The 23186-nt window shown below is 42.4% G+C and overlaps 1 protein-coding gene across 1 annotated transcript; it reads right to left on the bottom strand.

The window, feature by feature from the left end:
• Positions 1 to 993: 993 nt before the first annotated feature.
• LOC147904650 (pentatricopeptide repeat-containing protein At2g33680-like) lies at positions 994 to 4358 on the bottom strand. Its single transcript, XM_087387820.1, has one exon. It carries the CDS (start codon positions 4170 to 4172, stop codon positions 1053 to 1055), a length of 3120 nt encoding a protein of 1039 aa, XP_087243946.1. The 5' UTR covers positions 4173 to 4358; the 3' UTR covers positions 994 to 1052.
• Between the last annotated feature and the right edge of the window lie 18828 nt (positions 4359 to 23186).

Raw genomic sequence — 23186 nt, 5'->3', positions numbered from 1 at the left:
TACTTGTTAGATCTCAGGAATCAGAATATGGCAATTGGGATTCCAAAGCTACAGTTTCTTGGAAAAGTTTACGAAGCATGCTGCTTTGGCAAACAAAAGCAAACCAAATTTGTCAGAAGTACCTCTCGTGCATGAGGTATTCTTGATTTGATACATACAGATGTATGGGGTTATGCCCAAACTCGCAGCATCAATGGTTCACTTTACTACTTGACTTTCATCGATGACTACAACAGATATTGTTGGGTCTACTTTCTGAAACAGAAATCTGAAGTGTTTTTTAGATTTCAAGAATTCAAAGCCATGGTAGAAAATCAGACAAGCAGAAAGATCAAGGTCATGAGATCAGATAGAGGAGGTGAATACATGTCTTCAACATTCATGAACTTTTGCAGAAATCACGGCATTCGAAGACAATTCACATGTGTAGATACTCCTCAGCAGAATGCAAGAGCTAAAAGGAAGAATGGGACTTTAGCAGACAATGCTAGAGCAATACTTAGTGAAAAGCATCTTTTGAATTAGTATTGGGCAGAAGCAATAGCTACAGCAAACTACTTGCTTAATTGGCTTTCTACCAAACCGATACAAGGTATGACTCTTTATGAAGCATTCACTGGACACAAGCGACACATTGGGTATCTCCACATATTTGGTTGCATAGCATATGCCCACATACATGATGATCATCGCAGGAAATTGGATGCGAAGTCACGCAAATGCATCATGGCTGGCTATAGTGAAGAGAGCAAAGCATACAAATTGTATGATCCCATCAACCGCAAGGTCATTATCTCCAAAGATGTAATCTTTGATGAGAAATCAGAATGGAAAACCTCACCTACACAGGAGATAGAAGCATCGACTTCACAGTCATCTACAGAACAGGTTGATGAAGAAGAGCAAGAATTGCCAGCAACACCCCAAGTAGAGCCATAGCAACTCAGACGGTCTACTAGGGAAAGCAGACCTCTAGCTAGATTGACAAGGATGCAATGCACCCATAATGCTACATGGCAATTTCTTCATGTCCATACTCGTCATCGTCTTTCTCATCTCACTACACCGGACCCACCTGCGTTCGAATGCATGTTTGAAAGCAGGACATATGGTGATGCATTTGTTGGTGCTAATTCAAAAACTAGACTCGCAGCATACTCTGCTCGCTCCACATCACTATGAATTCTGCATGATGAAAGCAAGTTCATCCATGCTGGAGCAGCATGTTCAAATGGCATGCTGAGGATCAAGTTTTCTGCCTCTTCCAATAGTCCTCCTCGCCCAAGAATATCAATCATGCACATATAATGCTCAACTGAGGGGGTTATGCCATGTTCTCCGTCCATAGAGACGAAGTATTGCCTAGCATACTCAACTAGACCTGTATGACTGCATGCAGTGAGAACACAGATGAAGGTGACTTTGTCTGGCTTGAAGCCTTCTGCCTGCATTTTACCAAACATTTGTAGGGCCTCCTTGCCATACCCATTCTGGGCATATGCTGCCATCATGGCATTCCAAGAGACTATATCCTGCAGTGGCATCTCTGTAAACACAGTCCTGCTGTCATCCAGACTCCCACACTTGCCATACATATTGACAAGGGTATTCCCCACGACAAGATCCAACTCCCATCCTTTGCCAACAACAACAGCATGCACCTCTCGACCCTCTCCTAGGGCTGCCCCACTGGCACATGCATCCAAGACACAGATGAATGTGATCTCGTTTGGCACAAAGCCTTCTGCCTGCATTTGACCAAACAGTTCAAGAGCCTCCTTGCTGTACCCATTCTGCGCATATGTTGCCATCATGGCACTCCAGGAAGCCACATCCTGCAGAGGCATCTCTCCAAACACAACCCCCGCATCATCCAGGCACCCACACTTGCCATACATATTAATGAGGGCATTGCCCACAACCAGATCTGATTCCCATCCATTGCCAGCAACCCTAGCATGCATCTCTCGACCCTCTTCTAGGGCTGTCACACTGGAACATGCATCTAAAGCACAGATAATGGTGATCTGGTTTGGCTCAAAGCCTTCTGCCTGCATTCGACCAAAAAATTGCAGGGTTTCCTGACTGTGCCCATTCTGGGAACACCCTGCCATAATGGCATTCCAGGAGACTACATCCAACATCGGCATCTCTGCAAACACAGCCCCTGCATCATTCAGGCTCCCACACTTGCCATACATATTGACAAGAGTATTCCCTACAACAATGTCGGACTCCCATCCACTGCCAGCAATAGTCGCATGCATCTCTAGACCATCTTCTAGGGCTGCCACACAGGCACATGCATCCATGACACAGATTAACGTAATCTTGTTTGGCTTGCAGCCTTCTACCTGCATCCGACCAAACAGTCGAAGGGCCTCCTTGTCGTGCCCATTTTGAGCACACGCACCCATCATGGCACTCCAGGAGACCACATCCCTTACTGGCATCTCTATAAACACAGCCCTTGCATCTTCCAGGCTCCCACACTTACCGTACATATTCACGAGGCTATTCCCCACAACAACGTTCAACTCATATCCATAGCCAGCGATAATGGCATGCATCTCTCGTCCCTTTTCTAGGGCTGCCACACTGGCACATGCATCCAGAACGCAGATGAAGGTGATCTTGCCTGGCTTGAAACCTTCTGTGTTCATTTGAACAAACAGCTCTAGGGCCTTCTTGGTGTGCCCATTCTGGGCACAGCCTGTCATCATGGCATTCCAGGAGACCACATCTCTTCGTGGCATCTCTGCAAAAACAGCAGTTGCGTCATTCAGGCTCCCACACTTGCCATACATATTGATGAGGGTATTCCCCACAACAACATCTGACTCCCATCCGTTGCCAGTGACAGCTGCATATATCTCTTGACCCTCTTCTAGGGCTGCCACACTGGCACACACGTCCAAAGCACAGGAGAACGTGATCTCATTTGGCTTAAAGTGTTCTGCCTGCATTTCACCCAAGAGTTTTAGGGCCTCCTTGCTGTGCCCATTCTGGGTGTATGCTGCCATCATGGCATTCCAGGCCACAACATCTCGGAGTGGCATCTCTGCAAACACAGCACTTGCATCATCCAAGCTTCCACACTTGCCATACATATTAACAAGGGATGTTGTTACAATAACATCCGATTCCCATCCGTTGCCAGCAACAAGAGCATGCATCTCTCGACCCTCTTCTAGGACTGTCAGGCTGGCACACACTTCCAAAACGCAGACGAAGGTGATCTTATGTGGTTCAAAGCCTTCAGCATGCATTCGACCAAACAACTGCAGGGCCTCGTCGCCCTGATCACACGCTGTTATCATGGCATTCCAGCAGATCACATTCTTTAGTGGCATCTCTTCAAACACAGCCCTCGCATCATGCAGGCTCCTGCATTTTCCATACAAATTGACTAGGGCAGTCCCCAAAACAATATCAGACTCCCATCCGTTGGCAACAAGGGTACCATGCATTTCCCGTCCCTCTTCTAAGGCTGCCACACTGGCACACGCACCCAAAATGGAGATGAAGGTGACCTCGTTTGGCTCGAAGCCTTCTGCCTGCATTTGACGAAACAGTCGTAAAGCCTCTTTGCCACGCCCATTCTGGGCACAGGCAGAGATCATAATTGTCCAAGTGTACGAATTCCGATAGATTAATGCGTCAAATACATCACGTGCATGCTGCAGGCTCCCACACTTGCTATACATTTGGATTAGAAGGTTGCTCAAAAACCTTTCGCCCGCAAATCCACGCTTGATCATGTGCTCATGCACACGTTCACCATCAGGCAGGGCCCTGGCTTTGGTGCAACGCCTCAAGAGCGAGGCATAGGTAGTAACATCTGTGTCTGGAGCAAGCTCACTAAGGATCTGCTCATGCAAGCTTCTAGGTGAGCAGTTTTCCTTCCCAGCAAGGCCACTCTGATGGTGACAATCTGATGTATGCGTATGACAAGCGTTGCTGGTCACTAGATCGCCTAGCACCTCTGCTGCAAGGGTGGCGTTGTTGGGCTTCCTTCTCCTGTTCAGCTCTATAAAGTCTGTGTCCGAATGCGCAGCCAGAGGGCAAGGAAGCGTGCAAAATACTATCCTGTCTGGTTGCCTTCTGGCCAAGGATGGAGGCTCAATTGCAAGATGAGGCATGCTGGGTGCCACTGATAAGAACAGCGCCATACGTACCTGAAATCATTGGAAGGTAGTGAAGGATGGTAGCACATGTAGCTCCAGGCCGGTGTTGTTTCTCAGAGCAACTCGCTGCGTCAAGGGAGGCTGCTGGTGTTCCCGCATGTTGAACTGCCAGCCCTTCATTGGATCTGAGTTTTGGACTGCCAACCCTTCATTGGATCTACTTCCTGATGAACTGCCTGCAACCCTTTGAGCCAGTCGCCATCCAGACTGCAACAAAGGCACCTCAAGGCTCTCAAGAAGTAGGGAAGAAGGACCATGGGGAGGCCCTTGTGGGGAGGAAGCCTGCCGGATTCCGGCACCCGGTCGGCGTGGCCGTGAGGCAAAATCCAGCTGGATTTCGATCGGAAGGGTCAACACGTGGCATTTCCCGGCCGTCAAGGTAGACAGGGAGGTGCCGCATGTTTTATAGCCGCCGGATTTTGAAGTTCATGCCGCCGGATTTTGGGGGTGACATTCTGGATTTTAGAGACTCTGAATTGGACGGTGGAGATTAAATCCCCACCGATCGACGACCTTGACGGAGGTAGGATCAGGCATAAATGCCGAGTCCAGCAGGTTCAGTGAATTGAGCAATGGAATGCTGCGCTAGAATTTGGGAATTCCACGCAGCTACGCTAAGGGTATGTGCACACGAGTCTTATAGAGCGACGTTGATGGCTGGTTTTGGAGCTTGGCCCAAAGTTCGATGCCTTGCCCTCTGGGTAGTCTTAGCAATCGTTCTCATTTTGTAAAGCAAAAAATCAAAGTTTTTAGGATTAATTTGCTTCTAAAATAGGTGTGATGCTTTGATTGGCGTGGGAGTTAAGTGCACTAATGGCTTTGAGACAAGTTTGGTAGTGGCTGGATCATTATGTCATGCATCATAGGAAAAACATCCGAATTAGGCTCTTCCAACCATCCAAAATAGCCACTGACCACACGTTAGAACCATGGCGCAGAATAGAGCAATTGACCTACAGACATCGTTCAGCCTAGAGCCATCCGAGACCATCTGGGGCTCCAAACGGGCCCCGTAGCCCGAGAGTGGGCTGCCTCGGGAAATGCTCCGTCTACCCTTAGTGCGATCAGTCATGGGATGCCTTCCCACACTTGCATGTAGCCTAGTTGGTAGTGTGCCAACTTTATCTGAAGCCGTCCAGCCATCAGGCCACACATGGCCCCCATCTGGTGTCCAAAACAGGACCTACTGGATAACCGAGCTACTCAAATGCCTTCTCCTCATATGGGGGCTTACAAGTAGAGTTAGCTGGTTCCCACGTAATTACACGAGAGTGAAGCATTGATATCTAACACTCCCCCTCAATGTCCACCCGCAAGTGAACTTACTTTTTCGGCCCAATGCCAAGTCGATGAAGATGCCTCTCTAGCAAGTCTCTTCTAAGAGCCTTCGTGAAGATGTCCGCAGCATTCTCTGTAGTCGGACAGTACACCAAGTCGACCTCTCCATCCATGATGAGCTCGCGTACAAAGTGATATTGAATCTCAATGTGTTTTGTGCAAGCGTGGAACACAAGGTTCTTTGCAATTACCATGCAACTCTGATTGTCACATGATAATTGTGTAGGCTTGTTCTGCACTACACCCATGTCCCCTAAAATCCTCCTCAACCACACTACCTCACAAGAAGCAAAACATGCTGATTTGTACTCAACCTCGGTAGAAGAAAGAGCAACTGTGGGTTGCTTCTTGCTGACCCATGACACAGCTCCAGATCCAAGTGAGAAACAGTAACTTGTCACTAATCTCCTACTGTCCACGTCTCCTGCCCAATCCGAGTCATAAAATCCGATCAAGATGTTGCCCTTGGTATAGATGATTCCATAATCAAGTGTCCTTTGATGTATTTCAACACCCGCATCCCTGCCCTCTAATGGTTCTCTCGAGGCTTATTGGAAAACCTGCTTAGTACACCAACCGCAAAACTGATGGCGAATTGTGCTTGTACTATCTCATGTGGAACCGAGGGCTTACTCCAAATCATCTAGAACCCCATAGTCACCTGTAGGCAACTCGAATTTCCTCCACTCAGTCGTCAATAGATCACTCCCCCAAAAGGGTGCTACATACATGGCAATCGGCTGCACTAGTTTGCATATTGTTGTAGTGGTCATGAACAAGTTTAGAGGTTCAAGAATGTGATATATTTTAGTAGGAATATGAGGATTTCTTGAGGATTATGGTGCATTCTTATCCTAAATACATTGCAACGATGTGATGTGTGGATTATAGCCTTGCTGGATTCTATATTTGATGGACAATTTAACAATCATGTTCGTGGCATTGTAGTTCTTGTAGGTAGTCTACTAGTCCCATGGACTCCTCATTTGAGAGCTTCACGTCAACCTCCATAGGAGTGCCAACTGTCTTGCACTCAGCCATGCCAAATGCCTTCAGTATCTCTCCAACATACTTCAGCTGTGAGATGAAGATTTGTTTTGGCTCTTGCCAAACTTCAATCCCCAAATAAAAATGCATCAGCTGTCATTTCAAACTCTCTTCCTAGCAACTGCTTTGTCTGTGAGATCTTTTCTTCACGGTTCCCTATTATGACAAGGTCATCCACATAAAGGACCACGATCATACACCTGCCTCCTTCTCTATAGATATACAAATTTGCATTAGATGGGCTCCTCCTGAACCCGTTTTGCAGAAAGTAGGCATCAATCCGCTGGTACCACGCTCATGGGGCCTGTTTTAACCCGTAAAGTGCCTTCTTTAGTTTACAGACTTTACCTTTTGAAGCGGGGATCTGAATCGGGGATCACAAAACTTGGTGGTTGTTCCACGTATACCTCCTCCTTGAGATCTCCATTCAAAAAGGCGGATTTTACATCCATCTGAAACACGAGCCAACTTTCGTGTGCTGCTAAAGCCAAAACACTGCGAATTGTGGTTAGTCGAGCTGTGGGAGCAAAAGTATCCTGATAATCAAAACCATGTACCTGTGCAAATCCTTTTGCCATGAGCCAAGCCTTGTACTTATCCAACGTGCGGTCGGACTTGTACTTGGTCTTGTACACCCACTTGGTGCTGATTACCTTGCATTTTGGTGGTCGATCCACAAGGTCCCAAGTGTTGTTCTTCATTATGGAGCCATACTCCGACTACATAGCCTCCATCCAACTATCATCACCCTGTGCCTCTTCAAGACACTTGGGTTCTTCAGCACAGATCACCTCTGTCATCAAAGCGTAGTTGACCAAGTGTTCCTGTGCCCTTCTTTGCTCCTCTTATCTCTTGGACCGACAGTATTTGGATGGTTCCTCCTCAATGGCTAGAGGTACTGTGCCATCCAAATGCTGCTTTACCCACTTCGGAAATGGCCATTGCCATTGTGGTTCTGTAGACTCTTCTTTCTTTTCTTTATCTTGAATCCTCCCAAGCACCATTGGGGGAGTTCGGTCTGCTGTTGGTGGTTGTAATGGATGGATATCCTGGTCCTAGTTGTTTGGGAAGGAAGCATCCTCCTCCAATTGATGTAGCTATTCTGAGAAGACCACATCGCAACTTACTATTACCTTCTTGGTAACATGATTATAGAGACGGTAACCCTTCGCCTCTTCACTGTAGCCCAAGAGAATACACTTCTGGCTCTTCGGTTCCCATTTGGTCCTGTTAGCATCAGGGACATGCACAAAACAGTCACATCCAAAAACTCTGAAATGTGCAGCTGAAGGTTTCTTACTAGAAAAGGCCTGCAGTGGAGTCATCCCATTCACAGCCTTCGTGTAGCTACGATTCATAATGTAAACTGCCATGTTACATGCTTCAGCCCAAAAAGTCTTTGGCAAATCTTTCCCTTTCATCATGCTACTGCCCATTTCACAGATGATGCGCATCTTGCGCTCTACTACTCCATTTTATTGTGATGTATGTGGCAGGGGTTTCTGCCTCTTGATCCTGTGACTTTTGCAGTAACTTTCGAATTCACTTGATGTGAACTCACCACCGCTGTCTGATCTCAACTTATTCACCTTCCTCCCTGTTTCTTTCTCAACCATTACATGCCATTCTTTGAACTTACTAAAAGCCTCATCTTTAGTCTTCAGGAAGTATATCCATATCCTTCTACTATAGTCGTCGATCAGCATCATGAAGTAGTAGGAACCATCCAAAGCTTCCGTCTCACCCAAAGCTTCCATCTCCATCTTTCTGCAGAGGTCCGTGTGAACAAGCTCTACAGGAGTCGTTGCCCTGCTGGCCTCTTTAGGAAATGGCTGTCGATGCTGCTTGCCCATCATGCAAGCTTCACATACATCGGGCAAATCTGTAATCTCTGGTAGGTCTGCAATCATTCTACTACAATGGATGCTTTACAAGCCATTTGGATGCATTGTGATTCTTATTGGATGCGTTGATAGGCCCAGATTTCCTTGTGGGATGCTTTATTGATGGATGTTTAACATACAGATTCTATTTTATGCTGAGGGACACCTTTGACACATTGCAGTTGATGCACTGATAGTGCTATGCTCTCTTGGATGAGACATTATTGATGCTTATTCCCATGGATGGTATTTATAATTGAGGCATTTAGCTCTTATTAGCATTGGGTTTGCCATTGTTTAGAAGATCATACAAAGCCATGATGTGGTCTACAATGAGAAGAAGATGCATAAGGCACCCATGGGGGATGTGGAAATGAGGAGAATCACTTTCCAAGATGTGAATCCACCCGCATATATTGATAGACAACAAGCTATCCATGCACCAAATGTGCAAGAAATGGTGCACCAGGTACTCCCATAAGTACACAATCAAGGGCAAATGATGGATCATCTATTAGTGGAAATGATGAGCCAAATGTGGCTGATATACAAGTGGGACAGCAAGTTGAAATGCCCTTGAGAAGATTAGCTAGAGTATCTAGACCGCCTGAGAGATTTGTTCCACGGGCAGACTATGTGATGGTTACTGATTGCAGGGAGCCTTCTTGCTATAGAGAGGTTATGATGAACGAGGATCTAGGCAAGTGGGAGTATATTATGCAATTAAAGATGAATTCACTCAAGAAAAATAAGACTTGGTGGGCCTTGGTTTCTTTGCCACATGGAAAGAAAGCATTGCAATGTAAATGGGTCTACAAGATGAAGGTCACAGGTGATGATGTGCTTAACTACAAGGCCCGTTTGGTTGCTAAAGGGTTCAAGTAATAGAATGATGTGGACTTTGGTGCAATCTTCTCTCCAGTTGAAAAGATGACCACACTTAATTGCGTACTTGGACTTGGCAGCAGAGGATATGAAGCTTATGCAGATGGATGTCAAGACAACTTTCTTGCATGGGGATTTGCATGAGGAAATTTACATGGTACAGCTAGAAGGCTTTGAAGAAAAGGGCAAAGAGCATTTGGTTTGGACGCTTAAAAAAAGTCTCTATGGCCTTAAGAAAGTGCCTAGAGAATGGTATCATAATTTTGATGCTTTAATTCGGTCCCAGGGCTTCAGAAGAAGTGAGATTGATCACTGCCTCTACACTAAACTGGCTAAGGATAATAGCCTGACACTCCTAGCTCTTTATGTGGATGATATGCTATTGGCTAGTAAGAACACTTATGAGCTAGATGCATTGAAGGCCAAGTTGCATGAGGCCTTTGACATGAAGGATTTGGGACTTGCAGGTCATATTCTTAGTATGCGCATCACACGTGACTGGAGTAGGAAACTCCTTTGGCTTTCATAGAAGGAGTATGTTACAAAAGTATTGCAACATTTCAATATGGAGGGGGCGAAGGCAATAATCAGTCCATTGCCTCCATATGTGAAACTGAGTTAGGAAGATAGTCCCAATTAGATGAGGAGAGGGCCATGATGGCCAAGGTTCTTTATGTATCAACAGTTGGGAGTCTTATGTATGCTATGATAGCTACTAGACCGAACATTGCATTTGCAGTAGGAGTTGTTAGCTGGTACATGGCTAATCCATGAAAGAGGCTTTGGGAGGCAATTAATTGCATCATGAGGTACATGAAGCGTACCAAGGAGATGTGCATCTACTTTGGCAGAGGAGAGATGCGTGTTTTTGGGTACACAGATTCAGACTATGTAGGGCATGTGGATAGCAGGAGATCCACTTCTGGTTATGTGTTCACCTTTACAAGTGGTGCAGTGTCGTGGATGTCTTGCACACAAAAGTGTGTTGCATTGTCTACCACTGAGGCCGAGTATGTTGTAGCCATAGAGGGTTGCAAGGAGGCTATATGGCTTGATCGGCTAGTGGGAGATTTGGGAATTCATATAGGTGTACCGACATAGCATAGTGATTCCATGAGTGTTATTCAGCTAGCAAGGAATACAGTCTTTCATGTAGAGAAGACCAAACACATTGAGGTCAAGTACCATTTTATTAGGGAGGTACTTGAGGACAAGTGCATAGAGCTTGTCAAGGTTCATACAGATGATAACCCTGTAGAGATGTTGATGAAGAGTCTACCTAGTCAGCGGTTTAAGTATTGTCGTGTATGGATGGGCATTGGACACTGTACCTTAACCCGGATTATGTACAATACTCAAACACACATATATATGAATGACATAGAAAATTAGGGTTTTCTGCACCCACCAAAACTTGTGTGGCTCTCTCTTCTAGCTCTCCCTCTCTCACACCTTCTTCCATTCCGCTTCCATTGTTTGAGATCTCTCAAAGTCTGGGTCCCAAATGGGATATCATACATACCATCTGGATGAACAAAAGAATTCACGCGAATAGACTTAGTTCAAGGATCCTGAAAGAAGTGTGATTTGAAACATTGTCTCTCAATTCTGGTGAGGGATTGCATTATAATCTCTTCATTAAGATCAAGCCTAAAAAGAGGACTTAGGTAGGTATGGGATTTCAACAATCTCTAATGATTCCCCATCCAAAATGAATTGCTCTTGATGTAACGCTACGAGAGAGAGAGAGAGAGAGAGAGAGAGAGAGAGAGAGAGAGAGAGAGAGAGAGGGGGGGAGGGAGGGAGACACAGAGAGAGAGAGAGAGAGAGAGAGAGAGAGAGAGAGAGAGAGAGAGAAAGAGAGAGAGAGAGAGAGAGAGAGAGAGAGAGAGAGATGTGGTCTTTGAAAGATTAAACATTATCTATGAAACAAGTAAGATAGTCAATACTTCAAATCTATATGGTCTTTGCCATTTACCCTCACTAACAACCTTGGCATTAAAACCTTTTGACAATATACATAGAGTGCAACACAAATAAATGTTGGTCCTCTAAAGAATAATGCCAATTGACCTTGATGATGTCATGCAATCTCAATTGGAGCATAACACATAAAGAGGAAGAGGAGCCTTGAATTTCACAAGATCATTCATACATTTGATATGTGTCATGTCACATAATACTTTAAATATGTGGGTCTAAACTTTGTGTTTATGTCATGGACTAAAATGACAGATATGCAGGTTGAATCTCTTAATATAGGTGCTAAAGTCTTTTCTCTAATCCCCCCTCCCTCCTATTGCTTTACCTAAAAACTTAAAACAACCATTAAGATTCTAATGACTTAAAAATTAAATTCAGAATTTAAGACTAAATGATATATTTTATAACTAATAACCTCATGGATTTCCATAAATGACTTTTTTTGTTCGATTTGAGTGGCTAAATGATTATATTCAGACATTGGATGTGAAAGTTATGACATTTTTAAAAATATGTCCAAGATAGTTTCGCTGTTGAAAATACCTTGGAAGGCTTCCTACAAATGGATTTCTTTGGAGAAACCCCCCATGAATACAGGTGATGAAAGCGTTTCTTCAAATTCCAAGGTAGTTTCACGATGAAAATGCTTCCTTAAAATGAGTTTATTTGGAGAAACCCCCCCAATGAAGAGAGGTTATGGTCAAAGTTCTCTTCAGGTATACTCCCCTATCAAATAGGAGTTATCAAGGGAAGAACCTCGCTTTGACTAGAAATCTCCACTCACTAGGTTGCGAGAAAGGTTAATTTTATCATCATGCATTGTCCATTTGTGCTGTTATTACCAGTGATTTGAAAGTAGTTCACAAACAAAGATATGCACACACTGATTTGCAAGCAACCAACTACATGGTAGACTTCATGACAGATGACAAGTCTATCCGAGTGGGGATTATTGATTGGTAAGAGGCCTCCACTAGTGGACCGAAAGTCGAAAAAACCTATGGTGAAGGATGAAGAGGCTTGAGTACCTAATGTCTTTTGCAAGTCACCTTAGTTGTGGCAATGAATCTCTTTTTGATCCAAGAAAATCTAATCTAATTATGTAAATAATATATAAAGTTCTTTTGTATGCAAAAAACAAAAAAAAAACTTGAGGATTGCTTCATCGGATATGGGATCCCTAACCGCCACTCTAAGGCTAGGCATGATAAATTCCATGGTCATTACTGCTTCCACCCCAAACACAAGGCTAGAGGTAGTGCAGTTTGTTGCCACCTTGTAGGTTGTTCGATAGGCCCATAGTGCAGCAGTGAGTCTATGCTCCCAATCGTTGTGGCTTGCCTCAACGGTACATGTCATGATTCGGCACAAGAGCTTGTTTGAGCCCTCTCTGTTTGCTTGGGGGTAGTAGGGAATAGATTTTCAATGCACTATAAGGAACCCCAAGGTGCTACAATGAAAGCAAGCCTAAATTGAAAGCAAAATGTGTAAATTTAGTAGAGTCAAAAATACATATAAGTACAATTAGAGTAATAAATAGAAAGTACAGTCAACTCTATGGTTGACTGACCAAAGAACCAAGGTAAAAAGGGCTAAAAATCTACAGAGTACGTGTCACTAAGAAAACGTGTTCAATGTCCATGACAAAGAGAGCCTCCACTCTACTTTCAACGATAACAAGGAGCAAAAACCGAGCCTGAAGCAAAGACACCAATATGTAAGAGTGTAGCAAGTCCTGAGTAGTGAACCCGGTAGCTAGGAAAAAGAAAGGAGCGGTGGAAAGAAGCTCGACTGCAAGCACCGACTCTAAAAGAACCCAAAAGGCACACAACAGCTCCGAGATGAGCGTTGAAGCTTGTGAAGAGAAGCTAGTAACCGGTGAAGAGAAGCTAGTAGCTTTTAGAAGGCAAGCATGGAAACTATGGATGAAGATGGCTACCAAGTAATGAAAGAACTTTTAAAGGCAACTTGGCAAAGGTAATGGATTCAAATGGCTAAGAAATGATCACAAAGACAAGCTTAGTTGCAAGAAAAATGAAAGGTGACGGACTCATAAAGATTAATGACAGTGAGGTGGTTCCAAAAAGTAAGGCCAAGAGAGCGATGGGCGTTGAAGGAAAGAAAGACAGCGAAGGGCAAAGAGGAGCAGCAAAAGAGAGACTACAAAGAGGGTGGTACCAAAGTGGCTATGCGTAAGACAAAGCTTCCAAGAAGATGAGGCTATGGAAGGCAGGACAGCAAGAGCAAGAAGAAGTAAGAGCCGACCCGAACTAGTAAGGGTGAGTAGTCATGGAGCATAAGAATGACCTGAGTAATGGTTGAAGCCATGAGGAGGGTGTAGAAGCTAAAGAGATTGAGGCATAATGGTCGTAAAGAGGAACGCAATGGCTACACAATGAGTGAGAGGTGGCATTTTAAAGCCCAAATGGAAGCCGTTACAGGAGACCACGTAGTTTAAGGTTCATGTAAGGGATAAAGGGGAACAATGGGGGAGAGTGGGGTGGTAGTTAATAATAGTGGTAAATAAGATAGGGCCCTAAGGTTAGATTATGTTAAGTTTAGTATGAGATTAGTTTAGGGTAAAGTATTACTTATTAAATATAAGTGTGCAGGGGCATAATGTACAAGTATAGTTAGAAAATTATAATGTGTTAAAAGATTAGGGGGGATTCCGCCTCTCATAGTTAAAGCTAAAGCCCATAATTTAAAGCAAAGAAATTGTTTATATTATTAAAAACAAGGGGTGGAAAGTATAACACACATAAACAGGTGGAAAGTAAATACCGAGGGGGACCATATAACACATATGAAGAAGGGGGATTTAAAAGGGAAGATAAATCAAGAGAGTTAAGAACTTGTGGGTGGGGGGTTTTCTGAAAAAAATCACCAAATACCTTACAAATTTAGCTCGTAAACCTTAAATTCTCAATTGAGGAAGACACATCGATATGCATGGACAACACACTGAGAAATAAGTTGACACTGTGAAGATGTGATTCAGAAGGGAGCTTTGAGAGTTAGAGTTGTCTACAATATAGAGCTTTTAAGGTGCTTTTTGTCTCCAGTGGCCATTACATAAAAGGATGGCTAGCACCAACATAATAAATCATGACTGCCCAATATTTATCATTATCTACATGACATTTCCAAACTATTTACTGCTCTTGAGACAATCTATCTACTGATGATAGTGTAAGTCTAATAAAGCATCAATGTCGCTAAGTAAAGCAGCCGATCAATGGTAGCACTAGATCCATGATAATGGATCATTGAGAGTCCAAAGGAGCAGCAACATCATCGAAGGAAAAATGACTCAAAGTTAGGTGCACATAGTGTCCTGCTACACATGGATAACATAAATTAAAAATGGTGACCATTTTACATGTTAGGACCATCGAAAGCAAAAAGCAATGGAGGATCTTTGCCAGTCATAAGTCTAACCTGATGAGTGGCATTGCCTAGTTGTCCGAGAAGGAAATGGCTACCGTAAGAGATGTGTCCATGCTAATGCTAGCTAGGTTAGCATCAGATGAATCCATCACTACTAGTTGTGAGAAGCGGAGTGGCTAGTAGCATAGCTTTAGCTAAGGTATGGGATGATAGGAACCCAGGAAGGCTTGTAGGGTCGAGCACATTAGTAGAGACTCAAGAGGAAAATGGGAAGAGGAGAGGAAAGAATACAGGAGCTAGGTGGAGAAAAGTGGAGAAAAGTGGGAGAGGAGAAGAAAGAGCCCGAGAGAAACCGAGCTCACATGACAAGGAAGTAGAGGCATTGCAAGCTTGTGAAAGAGGAATGGTAGCGGGTGTCCTTACGTGACAAATAAGGGAATCAAGGCTTTTTTGCTATAGCCAATTTTCTCATAAGTGCCAAGACTAGGACCATGTACTCTTAAGCGTATAATTAAGTGAGTGGTCCAAAAGAAATGTGAGGTCCTTTGTTCAACATAGGGCCCCTATAAGCATGCAATGGATTAATTTTGAAGTAACAACCATATTACCATAGTCCCTTTAGTGGACCTAGTTGTAAAATGACCCCAAGTATGAAAATGACACCTTAAATATCACCTTAACAATTGAAGTCAACACCTAGGGGAGGGTGCTAACATCCTTTATTAGATGTAGCTAGCAGTGGATTGAGAATTCCCCATACTCTAAGGGAAATATAACATAAGGACATATGATAAACTGGTGCCAAAGGACATGGCTTGCCAAGTGATAACCGGAAATCCAAGGTTGGGAGATATCCATTCTTAAGGGCATTTTTTGGCCTTATCTAGCTAGATCACATTAGTCATGAGGTACCAAAGGGGATGGGGGAGCCAAAAATATAATCAACCTCTAAAGTCAAGCTTATATAGAAGTAGTTAAGAAGACATAGCCAAGGTTAATGATGATGGAGTAAGAGAAAGAGGCATCTTAGACAATCATTTCCATAGCCTAATTGTGTGAGAAAATCTGACAAGGGAATATGTGTGTGTGTGTGTGTGTGTGTGTGTGTGTGTGTGTGTAGTAGAGACATTTACAGCACCCCTTTCCATAGTGAAGAGTAGACAAATTTTGAATACGAAAGAGAAATGTTTAATAGATAAACTCCGCAATAAACATCACAAAAAATGAAGTAGCATCATTAAAGGATGAACAATTTATCCTAAAAGAGAAAATGTGAGCAGTAAAGCTTTGATGAGTCATTGGCAACATCACTTTTATTGAAGAGGGGAGTCTACCTACCTGCCACCATCCAACAAGAAAAACGTGGTGAGAACCAGTTAAAACCTTAGTTGAGAAGACAGGTGTCATAAACACCCCTCCCTTGTTATCCGAGTCACAATAAAAATAAACACTTAACAACTAACTTACAAAGCAAGTTATAAAAATTGTGAGTGAAAAGTTTGTATGGAGTAATGATATGATCACTAGAAGTGAAGCATTTCTACAGAGCGAAAGAGAAATTAATTTTAATGAACAAAAATTTTATAGTTATCACCATGTAGAAGATAGAGAGATAGAAAATTGCTTGGGGTAATAGTGAGAATTAGGGGGAGAGTGTAGGAAAAAGGTAATGAGTTTGGGAACATTATGGAGAAAGAAAGAAGAGGTATGCAAGGAAAAAAAGGGGGGGTTAACAAACTCACTAAGATGGTAAGTGGAAAATCATGAGAAAGAAGTTTAGAGAAGGATGGGGTAGAAAAAATTGAGCTTTACAAATCGAATTAGGAACAAATGGACAAGAACAAAAAATGTATGCGAGGTGGAATTTTTAAAATTATGGATGGAGTATGGTAATGAATAGATTAGTCCTTCGAGAAGTTGGGGTTAACAAAAAATTACAAGGGTTAGAAAAGTTAGGAGAATGGAGCATTAGTAAGGGGGGGGAAGAAAGTTGAAAAAAGCAATATTAATAAATAGAAGAATAAGGACTAAATTAGAGTTCTAAATAAAGGGTTAGGGAGGTTAGGAGTGTTTGTAGTAATAAGTAATAAAGGGTAAAAATAGTGTATATAGTAGTGTAATGGAGTATTAGGTTAATAGAGCAATGGGTGGGGTAAATATGGTGAGAGTCATATACTAGAATTATTTTAGTTACTAAAAACATTAGAAAGGAAAGAAAAGGCCAAACAAGTTAAGAAAGGCTTTTAGAGAAAAGGAAGGGAGGGGGGGAAGGAATGACAAATAACCTTCACGATGATGTGGTGGAGTGAATGGAGGCTGGAGCATGGGGCAGCGAGGTCGCAGTCTTGCTGTGCAGATAGAGGAAATGAATATGAGGGAGATAAATAAGGCATGAGTGCCGACAGAGAGCCTGAGGTTTTGTTTGGTAGTAAAGAAGCTTAGAGCACGGAGTTCGGAGCTTGGAGAGGCTGCCAGAGTAAGGATGGCGGGGGCATGGGAAGTTGGGACGGGGATTGGATCGACATCACAAAGGACTATAAGTGCATGGCACAACAGTAGAGGGGGCAGCAGCCACGCAGTGGAGAGCACAAAGGGTAGCAAGTAGTAATACTAGGTATTAGGTAGCTTGAGAGGGTTTAAATAGTTTCATGGAAGTAGTCGGCGGAACGTCGAGGAGATCAAAGGTCTTTTGAAGAAGTGAGGAGTCCAGACTTCGAGGTGGGAGATCAGGGCTTCTGATAGGTCTTTTTTTTAGGAAACCATGGCATGAAATTGCATGGCTCAGATTGTAGATTAGCAGGTAGTTTTAGTAGTAGATAGGATTAGGGGTTTTAAATAAAGGGGTTTTAGGTAAAGAAAAAGGGATTTAGGCGTAGTTTTAGTTAAAGGGGTTAGGAGTAAATTTAAAAAAGGGGTTTAGAATTTAATAAAAAATTGGATAAAAGGTTCAAAAATGAAATAATTAAAAGAAATTAGGAAATTTTATAAAAAAGAAGAAGTAAATAGGAAAGTGATGCCAAATTTGAAAACATCTTGAAATAAATAGAGCGAAAAATTAAAGAAACTACTTAGAAAAAAATGAGAAAATTTGAAAAGAATTATGAAAAGTTTTTAAAAAAATTTTATGAAATACTTGAGAGGGAAAAAGGAAAGTTAAAGAAAATACAAAGAAAATTAAGGAAAACTTAATAAAAAATCAAAGAGAGAGAGAGAGAGAGAGAGTTAAATTAGGGAGAAAAAGGGAGTTTGAGGGGAAAGAAATTAGGGAAATTAAGAGGGGTTGTCGAGGGGAGCTCTAAAGAGCAAGTGGCAACACCAATGAAGGAAGGGATAGTAATTGTGTGTGTGTGTGTGTGTGAGAGAGAGAGAGAGAGAGAGAGGAGTGCACATGATATAGCTATGTGTGTGTGTGTGTGTGTGAGAGAGAGAGAGAGAGAGAGAGAGAGAGGAGTGCACATGATATAGCTATCTGTACACTAAGTTATATTGAACATAAATATGTGAACCCATTAGTGTTAGGATAAGGGTTTGCCCCTATGTCCTATAGGTATGGTGCCATTTACACCATCCTTAACAAAGGGGAGGAAATTTGTGTTTTGTTTTTGTATATAAAAGAGCGGGAGAGGTAAAGCATGAAGTCACCTTTTTTTTCTTTCTAATGCTGGCTTTTGTGAGAAAATGCAGGCGTTGGTGTGTAGTCATAGGCTTATATCGACAACTACATAACAATAGACACCTCACTTCCTGATCTCCTACAAAAAGAATTACAAACCCATAAGCATAGAAAAACATGCAAAAGAAAATGAAAATATTGTAGATTTGGATTCCCACAACCACCGAGGAGCAAACAAAAATATTGGTTCCACTACCAAACAACATAGTAATAGACCCTTACAAAGACAAGTACAAAATAGTTTTTGCAATGCTATAATAAGAATCAACAACAATGCTAGATCTCCAAGCATTCTTTAAAGAGATTTAGGTGTCCAAGAAAAAATACATTCTTACGCTATGTAGTAGTATTTCCTAGCCCCAACGATATTCTTAGAAAGGCCCATCCAAAGGACATATACACCACCAACTTCAAGCCAACTTTATTGAAACTATGGGAAGCTAATACTGATGTTCAATTTGTCCTCAAATCACATGGAGTAGCCTCACACTACACATCCTACATCACAAAGATAGACAAAGAAACCAATGGTGAAGGGAAAAGTGCCCTAATCCGTAGCATACTAATGAACGATCTAGTGAATGAATGCATACAAGGGTGGGTAATGTGATATTGAACACCATAAGTGCATAAAAAGTCATGTACTTATGCTTTTCACTCCCCGTAACAAGGGCAACAAGAGATTGTATCTACATCAACACAAGTGCAGTGGCATTGTTATTGAGATGACAAGCATAGTTGGAGAAGATGCATTTAATTTGGTGGTGTCATTGCAAATTACTTAAAATGGAGACCTATCTTGCAAGCAATTTTCTTAGCAACATACTCTAGTGCTTATCGCATGATATATACAGTGGCTACCAAAACTGCATACCCTTTAGCTTAGCCTTTGGGGTGGAGGTAGTTATACCAACGGAATTTGTAGTGCCAAGCCTGCACATCATAGTTAGGGAAAGGCGTACAAAAAAATGCCTTCTTTGAGCACCTAACAGAGCTTGTAAGCTAGATGAAATAAGGTTATGAGTAGCCTATTACTTAAGGGTAGAGAAATCAAGGCATAAAAAGTGGTTTAACCACAAGCCCCACACAACAAGGATTTAAACGAAGGAGACCTAGTGCTCCTTGTGTAGTTTGATGGTGACTCACATGTCATGGGGACATTGATAAAATACTGATGGAGACTGGTCTCCCAAGCTACACCTTGTGGAAGAACTGCATGCACGAGCCGGCCAAGGGTGTCATCCAATGGATACCAGACTTGAAACTACAGTGAATCCATGGGAGAATAAAGGGGAAGGGGCATGGGAGAAGAGAAGGGATAGGGAGAAAGGAGAGGGATGGAGGAGAAGGGGATGGAAGAAGAGGGAATGTGGGTAAGTCATTCACAATAGGTAAGCATAAAGAACACAACATAACTCAAAACTCAAGAATCAAGAGAGAAGAGAGAAAGAGATTTTGCATTCCATAAGCTTGCACATTACAGGTGAAAACTTAAGTCAAGCTTTTAGCCTTTTATAAATTTTCACCTTTTCTAGGAACAGACAACCCTACTCACACTTGTCTTTTCTTCTCTGTGTCTGTCTCTCTCTCTCTCTCTCTCTCTCTCTCTCTCTCCATTACAATTCCCTTGGGACCATATGGCACCAAGGTATTCTCTCTCCTCTCTTTCTCTCATACCTCTTGTAGCTTCACTTTCATTATTCATTCTTCACATGTCGAAAATGGTGCCTTTACTAACCAATGTCATTAACATGCCCCCCAACCTATCCATGATCCATCCCTGGATCACATATGGCAAATCAGGGAGGAGAAGATGGTGACTTGCATGATAGAATAGCAATTGAGTTGTTTGTTGGAGATGCAGAAAAATTGGGGCCGAGGCCTCCAAAAATGACTATCGTGCATGTCTTTGTATGTGAAAATATGGTGACTATGGAGTCCCACACACAAAAGTACATGCACATGTCTTGAGCTTGGAAGGGGCCTTCATTGAGGTCAAAGAAGAGTTCAAAATAGATGTCCAGGTGGCACTCCTCACTGGCGTAGATGTCATGGAGCAAAATGATGAGAAGCCCAAAAAAGTGGCATGTGGCCGCAATGTTGGGGTCAAGTACCATGCCGTAGGTGTTTTTAGAGGACTCAAGTTGGTAAACTAGACTGAGGGTGGTGGGGACAAGGGGGATATCAAAATGGGAAAAGTTGAAAAAAAGGTTGGGATCTTACTTTTATAGGTCACCAAAGGTTGGACCAGGGCCACCGTTGCTTCATCAAGAAGTATTTTGGGTGTATGTAATGGGACCGGTTGGCATCATAGTAGATGTATAGTCTGGTGATGACTCACGCGTCATGGGTAGTTTGATGGAATGTCGATAGAGACTCCTCTCCTAAACTAAGGAGCAATGCATGCACGAGCCAACCAAAGATGTGTAGTCTAACGACAGTGACTTGTATGTCATGGGGACTTTGATGGAATGCCAACAAAGACTACTCTACCAAGCTACTCCTTGTGGGGGTAATGCATTCGTGAGCCGACCAAGGGTGTCATTCCAATGGCTCTTGAACTTGAATCCATAGTGAAACCATAAGATAAGAAAGGGGAAGGGGGATAAGGAGAAGAGAATGGAGAGGGAGAGGGATGGAGGAGAAAGGAATGGAATAAGAGGGAGTGTGGGAAAGTGGCATTCACAATAGGCAAGCATAAGGTGCACAACACAACTCAAAACTCAAGACTAAAGAGAGAAGAGAGAAGAGAGAAAGAGATTTTGCATTCCATAAGCTTGCATATTACAGGTGAAGACTAAAGTCAAACTTTTAGTCTTTTATGCATTTCCACCTTTTGAAGGGAGGGACAATCCTATTCACTATTTCCTTTTCCACTCTTTTTCCATTACAATTCTCTTCGACCCATATGATGCCAAGGTATGCTCTCACTCTTCTCTCTTTCTCTCGGACCTCTTGTAATTATGCTTTCGTTGTTCATTATTTGCATGTTGAAAATAGCACCTTTGTTCCTCTGTTAACCAATGCAATTAGCATGCACCCCAGCCTCTATCCCTAATCCATTCCTATATCACATTTGGAGAAGCACATACGAGTGGATGGCTACTTGAATATTAGAATAGTGGTCAAGGTGTTTGTTGGAGATGCGCAAAAATTTGGGAGAAGGCCTCCAAAAATGTCTATCATGCATGTCTTTGTATGTGCGAATGTGGTGACTGTGGAGGTTCCACATGCAAAAGTACATATGCATGTCTTGAGCTTGGGAGGGGTCTTTGTTGAGTCAAAGAAGAGTTTAGAGTGGAGGTCCAGGTGGTGTTCTTTGGATGTCATCTCACGGGCACAGAGGTGTTGATACATCTATACAATTTGAAATAAGATGAAAATCTTAAATCATTACACTTTATGTGGATGGTTGAATTGTGGAGGCACAACTTGGAGATGAGATGTCAATTCAAGGAGAACTTAGCTAGGCAAATTTGATGTGAGAGATTTGCAATTGACATTTAGGTCAATAAGAATGAATATACAATATTTCTCCATTACAGAAGATGCATTGTGAAATTTTAAATGAATTTGATACTAGTTAGTGAAGATGCATTGTGAAATGTTAAATGAATTCGATACCAATTGAGACATGTCATAATATTTTTAAGATTGAGATTGAGCACTTCCAAGGATGATGTATTGTACGAATAAAAAATTGAATTTATGCATCTAAATCATGATAATCAATGGGTACTAAACCCATGCGGCATGCTTTGCATGGACAGAGATACACGACCATCCTCAACCACTCCCTATTTGAAGGTGGATGTTCGCTCAGCTAGCGAGTAGAAAGCCTTCGCTTCAGGGAGTCATGCTCCATTGTTTGATTAGTTTCTTATGTGAATGGTCTCATAACTAGCTGTGGCTTAAGAGTAATGCAAGAGGTTGCAAGAGATCCACTTTGTGCCTCATCATCTCAACATTAGGCGGAGCGCATCAACCACTTTATGCAAAAGCATGCATATGATCACTCCATTTAGCTCCTTTTGTAAATGCGACCTATTCTTATAGAGATTATACTATTAGTTTAGTGGAAAAGTTTCTAGTAATCTGGGATGGTGGTTTATAAATTAAATGCCAAAGGTAGGCCTCATTCTTCCCTAGATCTCGAATAGCTTCTTTTGTCAATGCTAGATTCAGGAATCCAATTCGCTCCCTTTGTCTAGATCCAGTGGAGCTCTCGTTTGTTTACTTTGTTGGAATCAAGGAAATGGATCAACCAAAATATAATACAAAAATGGCTAAGGCCAAAACAAATACATAATTTAAACACTCAAAACTCCTTTTGGCACATGCATTGATCTGCGTCCTCTTCAAGATTTCATTTCATCGTGATGCATGTTGTCGATGAACAAAAACTTGGATTGGCTTTTGAAATTTTGTCTAAGTCTTAACCCAAAGCTCTTAGACCTTCCATCCCCTCCCTTCATTCCCTTGACTTTCTCCCAAAGTTCCTCTTATCTTTTCACCTCCTCCCACTCAAAGCCGCCTCTTGTCTTGTGGTGCTCAAAGCTTGCATCTAGGAGCTCCTTCTTTGTGACATTAGAAAACCTCTGAAACTTTGGAACTAGTTACCAACTTATTGTCCAATTAACTACTATCATATTTATAGTGAAAAGTGGATATATATATGGTTTCCCCAATTTGCCACAAAAAGTTCAATTTTAACGTAGCATTACCCATTTGGTATTTCAATTTAGACATGCTAGGGGAACAAGGCTTTTTTTACATAGAAAAGGGAATATTTCATTATGC

Source organism: Dipteris shenzhenensis, chromosome 2 (assembly GCF_047967505.1).
Source record: "Dipteris shenzhenensis isolate YYH24624 ecotype China chromosome 2, Dip_SZ_1.0, whole genome shotgun sequence".
NCBI classification, from domain to species: Eukaryota; Viridiplantae; Streptophyta; class Polypodiopsida; order Gleicheniales; family Dipteridaceae; genus Dipteris; species Dipteris shenzhenensis.
This window is presented reverse-complemented; position numbering and strand designations above follow the sequence as displayed.